We start from the raw sequence: 18717 nt of genomic DNA on the forward strand, positions 1-18717 counted from the left end.
AATTTAAACACTTCATGGAAACGGGGTAACGTTATGTCGAGTTCATACGTGTACGGTGTACTAGTGTAGTTAGTGTTGTGTAAACCTTATACCTTTAGTTCACAGATAATAATAGACGGAGAGATGTGATCACGTTGACTCTTTAATTCTAGGTCAGTCAGGAACTAACGTGCAACATACAAATGTGTCCGTGTAGCAACACGGGCCAAACCCTTACAGGACATCTTCCCCTTTTAGTAAGAAACATCTCCCATTCCCTTAATAACAAAACATCATATTTTCAAGTATTACACTACAATAGGCATCCAATATTTGCATAACATTTTCAAACAATAATCTCACCAAGACTCTTGTCTTGCATCTCTTACTGAGATTATGAACAGATGCAAATCACATCATCTTTCCTCTCTCTTTTTTTTTTTTTTTTTTTTTTCAAACAGTCATTCATCCAATCTAACTGGAGGACGTGACACTCTGCCAGAGGAGGTCACATAGGGAACTTTGGTGTTATCAGAATGTCTGTCATTTCTAATGTCACTGGCACTTTGAGCTGGCTGGTATGGGTGTGTCTCTGAGTTATCTTGTTCCACATTAGGCTCAGGTATCTCAGGTGTTGTTGCCTGTGGAGCAGGTTGCTGAAGAGTGCGCAGGTGAGCACGGTTTCTTCTCAACTGTCCTTCGTCCGTCTGTACGATGTATGACCTGGGCGTTGTCGCCTGCTGTATGACAGTCCCTCCTCTGTTCTCTTTGGGGAGCCACACATTTTGGCCACACTGCAGCGTAGGTAAGGGACGGGCTCCGTGACGCAGATTGTAGCGACGTTGTTGATCCTCTTTTGCCTGCATCTCCGACTTCCTGAAGTCTCTGATGTTTGGCCAGCGAGGGAGTAGAGTCTTTGGTAGTTGTGGTATGTTGGAGCGAATCTGTCTCCCCATGAGGAGCTGTGCAGGGGAATAACCGCTCTCCAGGGGCGTGGCGCGGTATGCCAACAGCGCCTTTGCCTTGTCGCCTCCTCCTTTCCACAGCCCCTTCACTGTAGCCACGGCCCGCTCAGCCTCTCCGTTTGCCTGCGGATACCGTGGACTGCTAGTCACATGGGTGAAACCATACTCACCCGCAAAGCTCTGGAAGGGTAACCCACTGTATTGGGGCCCATTGTCCGAAACCAGGGTCTGTGGTGTCCCGTGACGGCTGAACACGTCTTTCAGCGCCGCCACGACTGTCTCCGCCGAAGCTACCTTAAGATGGGCAACTTCTATATATTGCGAGAAAAAGTCCACAATCACCATATACGTCTTCTTCTCCCAGAAAAACAAGTCAGTAGCGACCCGCTGCCAGGGCCTTTCTTGCACTGGTGTGGGGACCAAGGGCTCTCTGCGTTCTGCCCTGTGTTGTGAACATGTGTCACACTTTTCCACCAGCTGATTGATGTATACCGACAGTCCGGGCCACCAGACTGACTGGCGTGCTCTTGCTCTGCACTTGACAACTCCTTGATGTCCAGCGTGCAGGTCATTAAGCACCTCCTGTCTGATGCATTGGGGAATCACGATCCTCTGACCACGCAGCAGTAGCTCACCAGCCAGTGTGAGGTTCTCTCTTTCTGGCCAGTATGTCCCCAACTCCGGTGGAAGGTCATGCTTCTCAGGCCAACCTGTCTTACAGTATCTGATGAGCTTTGCACAGACAGGGTCAACCCACTGTTTCTCCTGTATGCTCCTCAGCCTAACTTCCGTGGCTGGGAGGCTTTGCACAACTGCATCCACGAACACTTTGACTTCTGTTTCCCTGTCCATTTCTTCTTGTGTGAGCGTGTGCTTGACAGGAGCTCTCGACAATGTGTCTGCTGTTATCAAGCACTTACCGGGCACATGTACAATATCGTATGTGAATCTCATCAGTCTCAGCCGAAACCTCAGAACTCTGGGTGGGAGCTCATCTAGTGCTTTGTTACTCAGCAATGGCACTAGTGGCTTATGATCAGTTTCCAGCCTGAATCTGACCCCCAGAAGGTAGGATGACAACCGCTCACATGCCCATGTGGCTGCCAACGCCTTCTTTTCTATCTGGGCGTAATTCTTCTCTGGGCTTGACAGGCTCCTAGAGATGAACACGACCGGCTTCCATATCCCATCTGTCTGTTGTTGCGTCAGAACGCCTCCGATACCGTAGGACGAGGCATCGGCTGATACGCACGTCTCTGCTGTAGGTGAGTACGGGGCTAACACCCGCAGGGAAATTAACTCCGCTTTCAGTCTCTGAAAAGCTTCTTTTTCTGGGGCCTCCCAGACCCATTCATTCTTCCCGCACAACAGGTCTTTGATTGGGCGAGTGTACGAGGCCAGATGAGGTAAGAACTTGCCTATATATTGGGCCATCCCCATCAGTCTTTTCACTCCTTCGACGTCGGTAGGGTCAGGCATCTCCAAGATTGCTCTGACCTTAGCTGGATCCGGGGCCACCCCGTCTGCTGTGATGCGGTGACCCAGAAACATTATGCTGTTTTTTGCAAACTCACATTTTTCACTGTTCAGTGTCAGGCCTTCTTTAGGACCCTGTGAAATCTCTCATTATGCTCCTGTATGTCCTTTCCGTACACCAGTATGTCATCAGCATGACACTGGACACCTGTGCAGCCTTCTATCATCTGTGACATACGGCGTTGAAAATGCTCTGGGGCCGATGAAATCCCAAACGGGAGGCGATTGAATGCATACCGCCCGAACGGTGTGATGAAGGTTGTGAGTAGCTTGCTTTCCTCTGCCAGCGGGATTTGCCAGAAGCCAGCAGTAGCATCCAACTTTGTGAATATCTTCGCCCCTTCAAGCATGGCAAGTGTCTCATCCACCGCTGGGAGGATGAGTCTCTCTCTTCTGACATATTTGTTCAAAGGTGTCATATCTACACACAGCCGTATTTTTCCTTTAGTCGGCTTGGGAACCACGACTATGCCTGCGCACCACGGTGTGGGTCGTGTCACTTTGGAAATCACCCCCATCTTCTCCATGCGCTCCAGTTCTGCTCTCACTGTCTCTCGTAGGGGCAAGGGCACACGACGTGGAGTTGACAGGGCGTATGGGACAGCATCGGGCTCTAGCTCAATTTTGTAGGGCTCCTTTAGCTTCCCTAAGCCTGAGAATACTTTGGGGTATTGAACCTTGACATCCTCTTGCTGGGCTGCGACTGTGTGCAGCCGCTTTATGAGTCCAAGCGCCTCTATTGCAGGAAGGCCTAGGAGGGGCCTGGTTAGTTCTTCCACAACATAGATTATTTGTGCTGTTGTTCTCTTTCTAATGGTTAGCTCACCACTGAAGCAGCCTTTTGTATTTAACTTGTATTTTCCTGGTCCATACAGTACTTTTTGTGGTGGCTGTAGATTTCCATGTTTTTCAACTGAGTGCATGCTGCTCGGCACCGCTGTGACCTGGGCCCCTGTATCCAGCTTGAATATGGCCTCCTGTCCATTCAACTCTAACAGTTCCAGCCATTCATCTTCAGGTTCCTCTAGGTTCACTACGTTCAGGAACGCAAAGTCCTCCTCTTCATCTTGAGAAGTCTCTGTGTGTGCCAGTGTGATGTCATGGACCCCTTTTCCTGTTCTGCATGTCTTTGCAAAGTGTCCTTTTTTATGACACACTCTACACTCAGCATCCCGGGCAGGGCATTCTTTCCACATGTGTCTTTTTACATTTCCACATCTGCCACATCCAGGAGACTGTGTGTCAGTTCTGTATTGCTGTGCTTTCTGCCATCTATTTTTTTGTATGGCCTCCACTTGTGCAGCTGCCTGCTGCTCAGTGCCTCTTAAGACGGGCTGTTGTTTCTTTATTGCTGCACTCTGCTTCACTTTAGTCATTGCCTTTTCCAGAGTTAAATCTGCATCCATTTGCAGGTTTTCTGATAGCTTGGCATCTCTTATGCCTACTACAATCCTGTCCCGTATCAAATCTTCTCTTAGGGTTCCATATTGACAATGTTCAGCCAGTGTGTGTACAGCAGTGATAAAGGATTCAACATTCTCACCCGGTTCTTGGTTCCTTCTGTTGAAACATGCTCTTTCAAATATGACGTTCCTCTTACTGACGCAATGTGCGTTGAACGCATCCGTGACGTCTTTGTATTTCTTTTTTCGTTCCTCTGTGAGCGGCAAAACACTTAATATATCTTCGGCATCGTCTCCCGCCGCATACATGAAGGCATTTACCTGGAATTCTTCTGACTGTTTATCCAAACCAGACGCTATTCTATAGCGTTCAAACCGCTTCATCCATCTCGGCCATTCGTTAATGTTATTGAAGTCAAACCTGCCTGGCGGAGCCAACTGTGGCAGCGACGGCAACGGGGCTGCTTCATCTCCCATTTCGTCGTCGTCTCTCTTTTTTATTTTTATTTTGTATAGTTCGTCTTCTTACTAAGTGATCCCACTTCTGACACCATGTTGTGTAAACCTTATACCTTTAGTTCACAGATAATAATAGACGGAGAGATGTGATCACGTTGACTCTTTAATTCTAGGTCAGTCAGGAACTAACGTGCAACATACAAATGTGTCCGTGTAGCAACACGGGCCAAACCCTTACAGGACAGTTAGTATGAACTCGACTTAACGTTACTCCGTTTCCATGAAGTAATTATAAAGGTGGCCAGCTAGCTAGCATAAGCCAACGTTAGCTAATAGCTATCGTTGGCACTGCTCTGTAACAACGCTTGCAAATAGCATTGTGGCATCTTTAGCTTTTCCCGAAACGGGGTAACGTTATGTCGAGTTCATACGTGTACTAGTGTAGTTAGTATGAACTCTACTTAACGTTACTCCGTTTCCATGAAGTAATTATAAAGGTGGCCAGCTAGCTAGCATAAGCTAACGTTAGCTAATAGCTGTATCGTTGGCACTGCTCTGTAACAACGCTTTAGCTTTTCCTTCGTCGTTTACTTCAAACCCGAAGTACTTCCAAACAGCACTTCTGCTGTTTTCTTTATCCACAAGCACAAGTTGCGGAGGCTCTGCACTGGCCATATTCGGAGCTAAAATGTTTGTTTACAAACTGAAGACGACTCTGTGAGGGGGAGGGCTGGAGGAGGCGGAGGGGCAAGCGTGCTCTGAACAGCGTGTCAACAACTGCCGGTAGAACACTGCGAGCAAGCCAGCTGGTATCGATACTGCAGAAAGTATCTGTATTTCGGGAAATGAGTATCAAAACCGTTTTAAATATTCAGTATCGATATGTATATTTTTGAATAACTGGTTTAGGTAAATAAAACGAGCACAGCCCATGTCTCTATACGACCACAACCTTGGTATCAACAACCTCGGGTCGATGTCACCCTGCTGCATACGTGCCACACCAGCCTTGATCTCACCTCAGTCATCATCATCCTTCATCATCAATCATCATCCATTCACTGTCGGTCGATTGCAAGAAGCTCAAAGGTTGTTGCAGTGATTACATGTCGGAGACATGAAGAACAGGTCTAATGTTCTAATCCTCTTCTGCACGGTGTGGACTACCGCTCTATTTGATGTGTTTGTTTTTAGTTTGCATCCTTGCGTGGAGAGTACAGGATTGTGTGTCACAGGGTTTGTTTTGTACGTTGCGATAAGTCAGCAATTGTCTTTTTATCTTTTTATTTTTATTTTTTTATTTTTCTCCCATCCCACTATTAGTCGTTGTGCCAATTCCCAACCCCCTTCCTGGTTGTTGCGCACCCCCCCCCTACTGTTGGACCGGGAGGCCGGAGACTATCACATGCTTTCCTCCGACACATGTGCAGCCAGCCGGCAGCCAGCCTGGCAGTGCAGACTCTCACTGGGAGAGTGTAACGTGTGGAAGGTCACACTACCTCCCTCAAGATCCTTCCCTCGCTGTGCAGGCGCCCCGACCGAACTGTAGGAGTCGCTGTTTACAACGACCAGGACCCACCCACTAGCTTTCCCACCCCTAACACTGCCAATTGTGTTAGTATGAGCGACCAGCCAAGCTGGTAGCAACGCCGAGAGCTGGGCTCGAACCCAGCGTCTCCTGTGTTGGTGGCGAGTGCCTTGCCCACTACACCACCTAGCCGCCCCAAGCAATTGTAAAAAAAAAATTATAAAAAAAGAAAAATGAAGAAAAATCAATAAATAAACAAAGAAAGAAAATGCCCCTGAAATTAGGATAATGGAGGTAAAAGAAATTGCCCTGAAATCAAGATAGAAAATTGGGGGAAATGGTGAATAACATGGTCAGTCAGTGTGTTCAAACGTTCACGTTATCGCCCTGTAAACGTGTGCGAGCCGGCTCCACGCGGGAGGAGTTGCGCTGTTTCTATGTGCAGTGAAAACTCCACGAGCAACGGGTCCAATGCGTCTAACATGCGTTGCATCCTCGCCATTCCTGTTTGCCCACGTCATGGTAAAACCTTAAAGGAACACACCAACATTTTGGGAAATTAGCTTACCGTCTTCTCCAGAGAGAGACAATAAGATAGATACCAGTTTCCTCTCTGCGCGTTCAGTAGAAAGCTATCTGGCTGCACGTTAGCCTAGCTTAGCACAATGAATGGAAGCGGACAGTGCCGGTTAGCCTTCGGGAGAGGTGTTAGTTGGACAATGCCTAGGAGAGGAAACTGGTATCTATCTTCTTGTCTCTCTCTGGAGAAGACGATAAGCTAATTTCCCAAAATGTTGCCGTGTTCCTTTAACTAACGTGAGCTGCTGACGTTAACAAGGCTGGTCTCGAAGCAGTTAAACTAAGCCTGGAAACTCTCTCAGCGGAGAAATACTCTGGGCAGATCAGTTTAGTTTTGTCTGAGTTTTTAGTTTGTGTGGTGTGTTACAACAATAAATAACGAAATGTTCGAAATAAATAACAACGTTGAAATTATTGGACTAGTGAAATACATTTTTTGTTTGTTTTTTTGGTATCGATTCCCAGGTACCGGTATAGTTGTAAAACAGTGCAGTGGTTTGTGATCAAGTGTCAAAGTTAGCCGTCTCTTACCCCTAGAGCGTCTTTGGCACAGCTGTTATGTCGACTTCCTGTGACCTGTGGGAAGAGGGGGACAAAGACGGCGGATCAAGCCAAGAGAATGACACCAAGAGTTTCTAGCGCGGTGATTTATAAACCACAGACAGCATGTTACATAATACAGAGACACGGGAGGCCAGAGACCAGCCAGACGGCAACACTGGGGAAAGACACGCCAACAGCTCTGCTTCAGGCTGCGTTACAACACAATATGTATCCTGTGGGCTAGATCCACAAAGAATGGATTGCACGGAGCAAGTTGCACCCTTACTTACAATTCATTATGAATTGAAAATGGGGGACCCTGATGTAAACAAGACGAAAGTCTTTCTCTGGTCTGCATCCCCTTAACAATTGTGTGTATTGAGTAGGGATGCCCCGATCACGTTTTTTACCACCAATACCGATCACCGATCGTCTTGAGCCATATCGGCCGATACCGATCCGATACCGATCGTTTTTGATTAATAAAAAAAATAAAATTATATAATTTTTTTTTTTTTTATATAAAATATATATATTATATAATTAGACTTGTAGTTGTATTATCTGCGAGACAACGCCACCACGCAACAAGTCAAAATGCTCGCTATCTCCACTGTCTGTGTGTATCACGTAAACTCCATGATAAAAACTGCAAAAAAAAATTTCATCAATGACAAAACTGAGGAAAACAAAAATAAACCACGTGAACTTTGGAAATTACTCAATAATCAACTAGGCTGCAGTAAAAAACTTAAAACCAGGTTCTCAAACATAAACATAAAGACGGACAACACGCTCATCACAGACAAACTGGATGTAGCCAATTACTTAAACACTTTCTTCACAAACATAGCCACAACACTGGTAAACAAACTACCCTCCCACTCAGGGCAGTATGGGGTAGAACACATAGTAGCATACTACAAGAACCTAGGCGTCCACAAAGACGATTTCAAACTGGAAATGGTAACTACAGATGAGGTACTCAATAAACTGAGCGCCCTCCAACCGAACAAGGCCACTGGCCATGACAACATCCCCTCCAAATTCCTCAGAGACTCAGCAGCCGCCATCACCCCAGTCATCACACACATATAAACCTCTCCATAAAACAGGGACACGTCCCCAAGGACTTCAAAATAGCGAGAGTAACACCCCTGCACAAAAAGGGCAGCAAATTAGACCCAGGCAACTACCGCCCTGTTTCTATCCTTACCTCCAGCTCGAAAGTCATGGAAAAAATAGTATACGAACAGGTCGAAAAGTACCTTACGGATAAAAATCTAATCTACGAATTCCAATCTGGCTTCAGAACATCCCACTCCACTGACACATGCCTTCTCTATTTGAACGACCACATCAAGCAAGAGGTGGACGCGGGCAAATACTGCGGCATGGTCATGCTAGACCTACAAAAGGCCTTCGACACTGTCAATCACACCATTCTGATTGACAAGCTAAAAGCAATTGGTTTTGATAGTTTATCAGTGAGCTGGATACAATCCTACCTGGAGGGGAGAGAACAGATGGTGGAGGTAAATGGTACCCTATCCCCCCCCCTCACAGTGAACTGTGGTGTTCCACAAGGAAGCATACTAGGACCACTACTGTTCCTAATTTATGCAAATGACATGTCGTCAGCTTGTGACTGCAACTTGTTCCTGTTTGCGGACGACTCAGCCCTGCTGGTCTCTGACAAGAACAAGTTACAGGTTGAAAAAACCCTCAGCTCGGAACTAGGTAGGGATGCCCCGATCACGTTTTTTGCCACCGATACCGATCACCGATCGTCGTGAGCCATATCGGCCGATACCGATCCGATACCGATAGTTTTTGATTAAAATTATTTAGTTCAATGGGACATTTCGTTTTGAACGGTGAACTAACTTGCGCTAACGTGAGCTAACGGGTAGCATACACGTCTCTACTAGACTTTGTGGAGCGTTTGTTGATGTCAGGAGCTATCGGTAGCTGGCCGACTAGATGTTATAAGACATTGATAAGACATTGATATAAGACATTGATATCAGGAGCTATCTGTAGCTACTGCTAGCCGGCTAGATGACGTTAAGACAACTATTTAGTTCAATCGGACATTTCGTTTTGAACGGTGAACTAACGTCAGCTAACGCAAGCTAACGGAGATATCAACATGGACCACTAGACTTCTGGGGCATTTGTTGATATCCGGAGCTATCAGTAGCTAGCCGGCTAAATACCGTTAGACAATGCCTACTAAAAGTGAATAGTTGACTGGGTAATTTTGTTTAAACAGTAACGATAGCTAGGCAGCTAACGTTAGCTCAGGTCGAATGCACTATCTAGACTCAGCAGAGGAGGTCCGCCTCCGTGTTTACAAACTCTACACGGGTACGGGCGGGGCTAGGGAGGAGGAGCAGTTTGCAGGTCCTGTGCGTCTGAGACAAGCGAGTGAGATATCCACTTGATCAGTTTCCGCGATCGGCGAATATGACTAATTATCGGAATTCCCCGATCGCATATTTATACTAATTATCGGCCGATAACGATCGGTGGCCGATCGATCGGGGCATCCCTAGAACTAGGCAAAATCTGCATATGGCTCGCCGACAACAAACTATCATTACACATGGGCAAAACAGAGTCCATTCTCTTCGGTTCAAATAACAAACTCAGCAAAACAGACGGCTTCTCAGTTACAGTGGGTGACAATATTGTCACAAGGAAAGATGAAATTACCTACCTGGGTTCCATCCTAGAGGCTAATCTTTCCTGTGACAAAATGGCATCCAATGTAATAAAAAAAGTCAATCAACGAACTCGATTCTTGTACCGGATCTCCTCCCTGGTAAACAAGAATACCCTGAAGACTCTGGCAGGAGCACTCATTCAAGGGTACTACGACTATGCTTGCACCTCATGGTACCAAAGCACCTCAAAGGCACTAAAAACCAAATTACAAACATCTCAAAACAAACTAGTCAGACTACTGCTTGACCTGACTCCTAGAACCCACCTCACCCCTGCACACTTTGCCAACCTAGGATGGCTTAGAGTAGACGACAGAGTACAGCAACTTGCAATGGGCCTGGTCTACAAGATACACTACACGACCAAGGTACCCATGTACATGTCAAAATACTTCCCAAAGGTCAGTGAATACCACGATCACAACACCAGAGGGAGCTCCACAAATCATGTAAAACCCAGATTCGGCTCAAACAAGGGACTAAACACGTTTCGCAATTATGCCACAACAATGTGGAACGCCCTACCCAAAGCTGTAAAGGAATGTAAATCACTACCCACCTTCAAAAACACTCTCAAAGAACACCTACTCCCTCAGCTATCCCCGTTAGTGACTGCGACGCAAGCCGGGCTTCGAATATGCATCGAATGAGTGTTATAAGACATTGATATCAGGAGCTGTCTGTAGCTACTGCTAGCCGGATATATAACGTTAAGACAACGCCTCAGTGAACTATTTACATTTCGTTTTGAACAGTGAGCTAAGCTAACGTGAGCTAACAGAGGTATCATACACTAGTACTAGATAACTAGACTATTGCTGGAGCATTTGTTGATATCAGGAGCTATCAGTAGCTAGCCGGCTAGATACCGTTCAGTTAGACAATGCCTCATCATGTATTAAACTAAAAGTGAATAGTTGACTGGGTCATTTTGTAACGGTAGCTAACGTTAGCTCATGGAGGTCCCGTCCCACTAGACTAGACTCGTGTTTACATGCGTGCGGGAGGGCTGGAGGAGGAGCAGACGCGCAGCACTGTGTGCAGCTCCCGGTGGCCTAAATATTAAAGGCAACCAACTTGTGTCTAACCACGCCCAACATGCGTCTCGCCACGCCCCCGCGGCGACGCGGCAGAGCGGAGCTCATTATATGCCAGTAACCGCCCCTTATTCAGTATCCAGAAATAGCTCAATTTGCAAGACTGCATGGCTGTGGATCCTACGGCTCGTTGCTGGCGAGTTCGATTCCCTTCAATTTTTTTTTTTTTTTTTTTTACGTGCATTCGCATTCTTTCGCCGTTTCATTTCGCCGGTTAAGTTTAGGCATTGTTTCGGAGTTGGTTAAGGTTAGGCATTGTTTCGGAGTTGCTTAAGGTTAGAAGGGTTAAGTTTAGGCGCTGTTAAGGAGCTGGTTAAGGTTAGAGTTTGACTTAGAGAATGGCAATATTTTTTAACGTGCATTCATTTCGCCGGTTAAGTTTAGGCATTGTTTCGGAGTTGGTTAAGGTTAGGCATTGTTTCGGAGTTGCTTAAGGTTAGAAGGGTTAAGTTTAGGCGCAGTTAAGGAGCTGGTTAAGGTTAGAGTTTGACTTAGAGAATGGCAATAGACAGCCTATTTCCGCGCTGCAGCGCGAGGCAATAGACAGCCTATTTCCGCGCTGCCGCTCTCTCGCGCTGCCGTGGTCACATGGGCGTATTGGCCAATCAGAGAAACGCTTTACACAAGTTGGTTGCCTAAAATATTCACGCCTCCCGGTGTCTGAGACAGAACTCAGCGAGTGAGATCTGTTTTGACGATCTGCGAAAATAAAGCATTATCACCGATCACCGATCGCATATTTATACTGATTATCGGCCGATAACGATCGGTGGCCGATCGATCGGGGCATCCCTAGTATTGAGCCGTACTGTACTGTACCCATTCTGCAATCTGTTAATAAAATGTTCCTTCAATCAATAAATCTGCGCAGTGATTGATTGAATGAAAATTGTATTAACAGATTGCAGAATGGGTACAGTACAGTACAGCTCAATACACACAATTGTTAAGGGAATGCAGACCAGAGAAAGACTTTCGTCTTGTTTACATCAGGGTCCCCCATCTTCAATTCATAATGCATTTTAAGTAAGCGTGCAACTTGCTCCGTGCAATAAATTCTTTGTGGATTTGTAGGCCTCGACTTGGCGTAAAGATGCAGCGCTCTACACGTATATACCCGGCACACGCGCAGACACACACACATACATGCAAACACACACGCGCGCACACACATACATACAAGCACATCTGTAAGACAAAGATGACTTTTCAGTTGTGCTAAATGACAGTACCGCTTCCTATTCTAGATGATATATATAACTCAACTCTTCCACATCTACCACATACAAAGACCTGCACACACACACACACGGATACACACACACAGAGATACACACACCCACCCCAAAATAGCTCAAGAATGACATCCGCTGTCCCCTGCCTCTTGCAGTAACATGTGATTCAGTGAAGCTATATTCTCACTTATAGTGTGTCTCTCTCTCTCTCTCTCTCTCTCTCTCTCTCTCTCTCTCTCTCTCTCTCACACACACATACACACACAAGGATAGAGTGATTGTGTCAGGTAGAGGCTGGTTGGTGAGTCATAACTAAACAATCACAGCTGCACATGATCCAGCTAGACTTTCTTTTTACTATCCTCTCCTCTCCTCCTCCTCACCCTTCCGTAACTCCCATTTTCAGAGTGGTAATAACTATACTCTTCCAGGGTCTCTGTTCATGTTATTTTCTCTTTCATCTCGAGTCTCACTCACACTCTCGTCTGTGCCATGTGTATACGACATGAGCATGCTCTGTTGTGAATGTGTTAGTGTGTGTGTGTGTGTGTGCATACGTGTGTGTGTGTGTGTGTGTGTGTGTGTGTGTGTGTGTGTGTGTGTGTGTGTGTCATACATGTGTGTGTATCTATGTCTCATGCATGACTCATTATGGTCACTGTCTGTGTGGCTGGATTACAAGCCTCTGCGGATAGGGAAACAATGTTTATTTGTGTGTGTGTGTGTGTGTGTGTGTGTGTGTGTGTGTGTGTGTGTGTGTGTGTGTGTGTGTGTGAGAGAGAGAGAGAGAGAGAGAGAGAGAGAGAGAGAGAGAGAGAGAGAGAGAGCGAGAGAGAGAGAGAGAGAGAGAGAGCGAGAGAGAGAGAGAGAGAGAGAGAGAGAGAGAGAGAGAGAGAGAGAGAGAGAGAGAGAGAGAGAGGGTGTGTGAAAATTGTACTGTGTGATTATTTTGGCCATGCGGCAGCATGAGGCCCATAGGCATCCAGTGACAAGCATAAACACAGACAGCCAGTGTTTCCCAAGGAGGGCGCATGCAGGGCGAAAGTCTGGCCTGCTTTCCCAGTTTACACTTCTAAGTAGGCCCCATTAGTACGAGCGTCTCACACACTGCCATGGCCGTTGGCATCATCGGGGGTTAGTTGTGGTGCAATACCCTTGATGAAGGCAACATCCCCTGTGGCCCAAGAGAAACCACAGCCCATCCTATACTAACACCTGTAACAAGCAAGCAGCATGCACGTGCCGAATAGGCCACTGTTTACCACCTGTTACATTCTTAACGATCAACACTCCCCCAACTGGAGCTATGTTCGTTTTTCAGGTTGTCGTTTTACAATTTTTCCATTTTGTCAATGTAGGGAGGTCATTTGGTAATTTGGTAATGCATGTGTGTGTGTGTGTGTGTGTGCGTGTGTGTGTGTGTATCCCGTGTGTGTGTGCGTGTGTGTGCGTGTATCCCGTGTGTGTGTGTGTGTGTGTGTGTGTGTGTGTGTGTGTGTGTGTGTGTGTGTGTGTGTGTGTGTGTGTGCGCGTGTGTGTGCCGCACCAATTGCATGTCCAGTTCGTTGCATGCCGATTAAAGACCCCCTAAAGAGGTCCTGCATTATTATTATTATTATTATTATTATTATTATTATTATTATTATTATTATTATTATTATTATTATTATTATTATTATTATTATTATTATTATTATTATTTCAGTGGAAATCTAAACACACATGGGATTGATCTCGAGGCTACTTTGCAGTCCAGCCACTGCCACTCTAAACAATGCACGATGATGCGCGTGTCTAAAATAGGTAACTGTTCTTATTTGGGAGTGTGTAGTTTATAATATCCATACCGTCTGGCGAGCTGAAAGTTTCACGCACAAATATGCACTGTGATTTTCCACACGATGACGCAAACGGTTGACCAACACTGACAACATTTGCAAAAAAAAATATGACTGAATAATTAATAAATATACATCATTGGTTTCTTTCTCCCCCAAGTACAGCGCGCCTTCTCCCGCATGAGATAGCGGCACACTGGTCCCCCCCAGTCTCACCTGAGTAGATGCGCATCGAAGCAGAAAACAGACGATGGAGGAAAGTTTCCCTTTGCCGCCGAGGACCGTAGGCATGTTTCTTCGATGATCAGTTTTCTCTGGTGTCCATATCATCAGTGACGACTCGCGGTAAACGATCCGACGGCGGCGGCAGACAGACAGACAGACAGACAGACTGACAGACTGACTCGCGGCGCGTCCTTTGCGCTGCTGGAGGAAGACGCTACTGGCAGCTCGCTGGAGAGAGTCACCACCGCGGTGTCATCGAGGGAGAGAAGACGCTGCTGTGCTGCGTGGGCGTACCGGCGACGTCAGAGAGAAGTCACAACAACACCCCGCGAAGTGGTGAGAGGAGAGGAGAGCACGACTCAATGGATCTGTAAACGGTGATCAGTGGCAGTGTGCACCGACGAGCCTCTCTCTCTGCGCTGCACACCCACCCACTCCACACAGACAGACAGTCACACTCCGGTGGTGGAAACGGAATTCGCACGTCGCGCCCGTGGCGTGCGTGGTGAAGAAGAAGGCACGAGTGAAAATGGTTTACTCATAATATCTATCTATCTATCTATCTATCTATCTATCTATCTATCTATCTATCTATCTATCTATCTATCTATCTATCTATCTATCTATCTATCTATCTATCTATCTATCTATCTATCTATCGATCTATCGATCTATCTATCTATCTATCTATCTATAGATCTATCTATCTATCGATCTATATCTGTCTGACTATCTATTAGCTGAAACATCTTCCTTAGCTGTGAGGGATTCCCCTTTTGGCTGACTGGTACACGGCTTCCTACATGAAAGACTCCTGACTATTACAGCCCTCCTCCTCGTACTGGATCCTATTGCTTACATGCCCTTTGCACTCATGCTCTATGGCTGCAGAGTAAAGGACAGTCGGCAGCCTAAATGAATGTCTGGTCGTCTCCACCTCCTTCATCTTGCCAGTGCGTGCTTGTCTGGTCCATCCATCATTCATCTAATGCACTCGGTTTTGGCCTGTGAAATGGGCCTGTGTTCCATGGAGTTAGCCTTGTCATAATGAAATATGACCCATCTCGCTGGCCCAGATGGCTCTGGCGGCAGGCTGGGAGGAGGGAGGAGGAGGAGGGGGCGTACGCAAGGAGGAGGGCTGGGTTTAAATAGTGATGGATTCACAGGAATGGTGGGGACCCAAATGATTTAAAGCGTCATATAATGAGGAAGGTGACACCAAAGCCTGTAGAACCACCCAGACTATTCTTTTCCAAGAAACACATAGCATGTTCTTGAGAGAGAGAGAGAGAGTGGCCGTTACTGCCCCTCTCTGTTTCAAAGAGGAAATAATTTGCCATTGAATGAATGTGGTTTTGGTTGAAGCCCCATGAGACCAGAGTGTACCTACTTTGCTTATCACACCTGTCAAAGAGAATGTCCCCAGATGGTGGCAGCAAGTTTACTTTGTGCTGCCATGTGTGTGTGTACAGTGTGTGTGTTTGTGTGTGTTTGTGTATCCCTAACAAGACACGCATCCTGTATTAAAAATGACTCATCCTTTTTCTCTCTCTTTTTTTTTAAAGACTGGTCTCTCCTCGCCCACTTGTGTGTATGGTCAACACGACATTTCAACTGCCTATACGACTTCATCATTATCTAAGGCTTAGGCAGTTGAAATATCCAGTTGACTTTATGATTCACATTATAGTTGATACATGTGTGTGTGTGTGTGTGTGTGTGTGTGTGTGTGTGTGCGTGTGTGTGCGTGTGTGTGTGTGTGTGTGTGTGTGTGTGTGTGTGTGTGTGTGTAAAAGCTGAGTGTCATCTGGTCACTTTTAAACTATCAGCTAATTGTATTCAACTAAAACTGTGTAAAATGCAATTCATAAATGGTTCAATAGGCACATAATCTTTTTTATTATGTATAGGTTACTAATAATTATTTAATAAATATTAATGACTGTAACCCCAATCCCAGTTTTTACAGTACACGTTGTGTTTGTCTATGTTCCGTGTGCCTGTCGGTGTTGATAAGACGGTGTTTCAATGTCAGATCAATTACTTAAAGACCAACATGGCATTCTGCTGCCGTTTCCCTTCCTTTTGACACGTCTCTGGATGCAACATGATGTTTGGGGCAGGGTGACATGATTCTGACTTTAACTAAATGGAGAACGACAGTGATGTTTTTTTTTTATCCACTTTTTTCTCCCATTTTCTATATTTTCTCCCATCCCAATTTCGTATCATCCAATTCAACCCTCCCCTGTCACGGACGCTGTTTCTTGCCTCCCACAAGCCGGCTGCAATGTGGACTAAGTCATACATAGCACAAGTCCCCTCCGGTACTTGAGGTAACAGCAGTCGCATCTTTTCACCTGCGCAGCTCGATCTCTCAGTGGCGAGGAGTAACGCGTGGGAGGCTCACACTGCCCCCGACACTTCCTGATTCTACTGCACAGGCGCACCAACCGACCTGTAGGAGTCGCTGTCCACAACGCCCGATCCCCACCCATCAGTTTCCCACCCCCTAATACGGCCAATGTGTATTAGTACGGACGACCAGCTAAACTGAAAGCAAATGTGGAGCGCTGGGCTCGAACTGACGAGCCCAGCGTCTCCAGCATTTCGTGGCGAGTGCCTTGCCCACTACGCCACGTAGCCGCCCACGAGAACGACAGTGATGTTGACCTTCATATCATCACTGAAGACCAATGGCAGTAACGTTTGATATGATGGGAAAGTGGCCTTTTTCTTTTTGTAATGATCTTACTTTATTGGATTTATGTATGTCCCTGAGTGCAGGATGGGCCAGTGACAACATTTTGACACTTTCCAGGAATGGAGAATAATGGAAATCATTATTATTATTCTTGGCAATTAGCTGTACTAAACATGAGGTAACATGAAATCATCAACAACAACAAAAAGAGAGAGAGAGTCATTTTTCACTCCAAGAGCTCTTTAAGTTTTAGTGGCATAATAAGAGTCATATTCCAGTGCCGGGGCTGCTCGTGAGATAGAGGTTATTAAAGGAGAGATGGAGCGAGAGCAGACAGGGTGAGATAGCGATAGACGGAGGAAGGGAGGGAGAGAAGGAGGAGTGAGGGAGAGGTCAGAGGAGGGTATAGCCACACATGGTAATCAGACGTTCCTGTGGCCCTTTTTTGGTGCTCGAACGAGCTCTGCAGAGAGAGAGAGAGAGAGAGAGAGAGAGAGGTCTTTGTGTTTCAGAGCACCAGAGCATCATCTTTTGAGTTATTAACTGATTATCTTTTCCTCCCACCGGCGGCCCAAGACGGGCACTTCTGCGCATTGCAGTAAATCAATTTAGAAAGTTGCCCATAAAATAGTAATAAAAATCAATGAAGGCCAGTTTACATATCATCCTCTAGAGCAGAGGAGACACACAGAGAGGAGATTATTATTTTTTTTTTTTTACGAGAGACACGTCACCAACATTCGTCCTCGTCCTCCTATCTCTACGTACCACCAATGGCAATGTGGAGAGCGAGGACCATGTCGCCAGCTGCTTGTGAGAGCTATAGCATGCACGATGGGTGTAACAGAGCAACCCAGCCTGATGCCTAGGAAGCTATAATATCTCCCTTGGCCATGAGGTGGATTGGGGGGACTCCCCCCCCCCCCTTTTCTTTTTACCCAGGGACAGTGCACATTTATGAGGATCTTCAGTTTCCACATCAATGCAAATTTTGAGCTTTGAGACTTGAGCTAATTAGCTCGTTTCCATCTGTAGTCCCTGCCTACCATGCATGTCTTTGTGGTGTGGGAGGAAACTGGAGTATCCAGAGGAAACCCACGTAAACACAGGGAGAACATGTAAACTCCACACAGAAAGGCCCCCTGCTGGGTTCGAACCCAGGACCTTCTTGCTGTGAGGCAGCAGTGCTAACCACTGTGCCACCATGCCGCATAGATGTGTGGTTTCTCCTACGGGGGACCCGGGTTCAAAATCCAGGTGCTTTACAGTGGTGCTGTGACCTGGATGGGTTTCCCAGCAGTGGGAGCTCAAAGAGGGATGAGTGTAACTGAGTAGCCCTGCCTGAAGTCTATAGCAAGCCATAATATCTCCCTTTGCCAGGGGGGGGGGGGGGGGGGGTGGGGGGGGGGGGATTTCTCCTTGGCTGACTCATAGATTTTTGGTTTTCCCATGACGGGTTCAAATCCATGTGAGGAATACATAATGCATGATGCACACACACACACACACACACACAAGCACATATGCATGATGCACATACACCGCACATACAGTATAGCCTATGCTTGATGAACATGCACACACACACAGGGGCCGCCTCAGGGGGTGTGCGAGCAGTGCGGTCGCACAGGGCCTCGCGGGAATGGGGGCCTCGCACAAAAAAAATAAAAAAAAATAAAAAAAATATATTTTTTATTTCTTTTTTTTATTCTTTTTTTTTTCTTTTTTTCTTTTTTTTTGCGAGGCCCCCCTTCCCGCGAGGCCCTTTTTCATCACAGACCTAAAATCTAGTTTTGCTTATATGCTTATATATTTTCACATTAGACACGTTTGTAGAATGTGTCTGACTTGTTCCTGCCTCTGCGGCTCTGCAGACTGCAGTTTTCCGGTTTCTGCG

At 46.3% G+C, this 18717-nt stretch overlaps 2 protein-coding genes across 2 annotated transcripts in view; one reads left to right on the top strand and one right to left on the bottom strand.

The window, feature by feature from the left end:
- The window catches only part of LOC311226119 (uncharacterized protein), a gene marked incomplete at its 3' end in the record, with an annotated part of 63908 nt that extends 49699 nt beyond the window's left edge, over positions 1-14209 (bottom strand). The window contains exons 1-2 of the mRNA XM_084311494.1: positions 14108-14209; positions 6981-7025 (exon numbers count right to left, since the gene is read on the bottom strand). Coding sequence (XP_084167620.1) covers positions 6981-7025; positions 14108-14182 — 120 coding nt within the window. The 5' untranslated portion in view covers positions 14183-14209. The remainder of the gene's footprint in view (positions 1-6980; positions 7026-14107) is intronic.
- A 983-nt stretch (positions 14210-15192) lies between these two features.
- aff3 (AF4/FMR2 family, member 3) overlaps positions 15193-18717 on the top strand; it is a gene marked incomplete at its 5' end in the record, with an annotated part of 22884 nt that continues 19359 nt past the window's right edge. The window contains one exon of the mRNA XM_084311495.1: positions 15193-15258. Coding sequence (XP_084167621.1) covers positions 15193-15258 — 66 coding nt within the window. The remainder of the gene's footprint in view (positions 15259-18717) is intronic.

This window comes from Notolepis coatsorum (genome assembly GCF_963971535.1).
Source record: "Notolepis coatsorum genome assembly, chromosome: 3".
NCBI lineage: Eukaryota > Metazoa > Chordata > Actinopteri > Aulopiformes > Paralepididae > Notolepis > Notolepis coatsorum.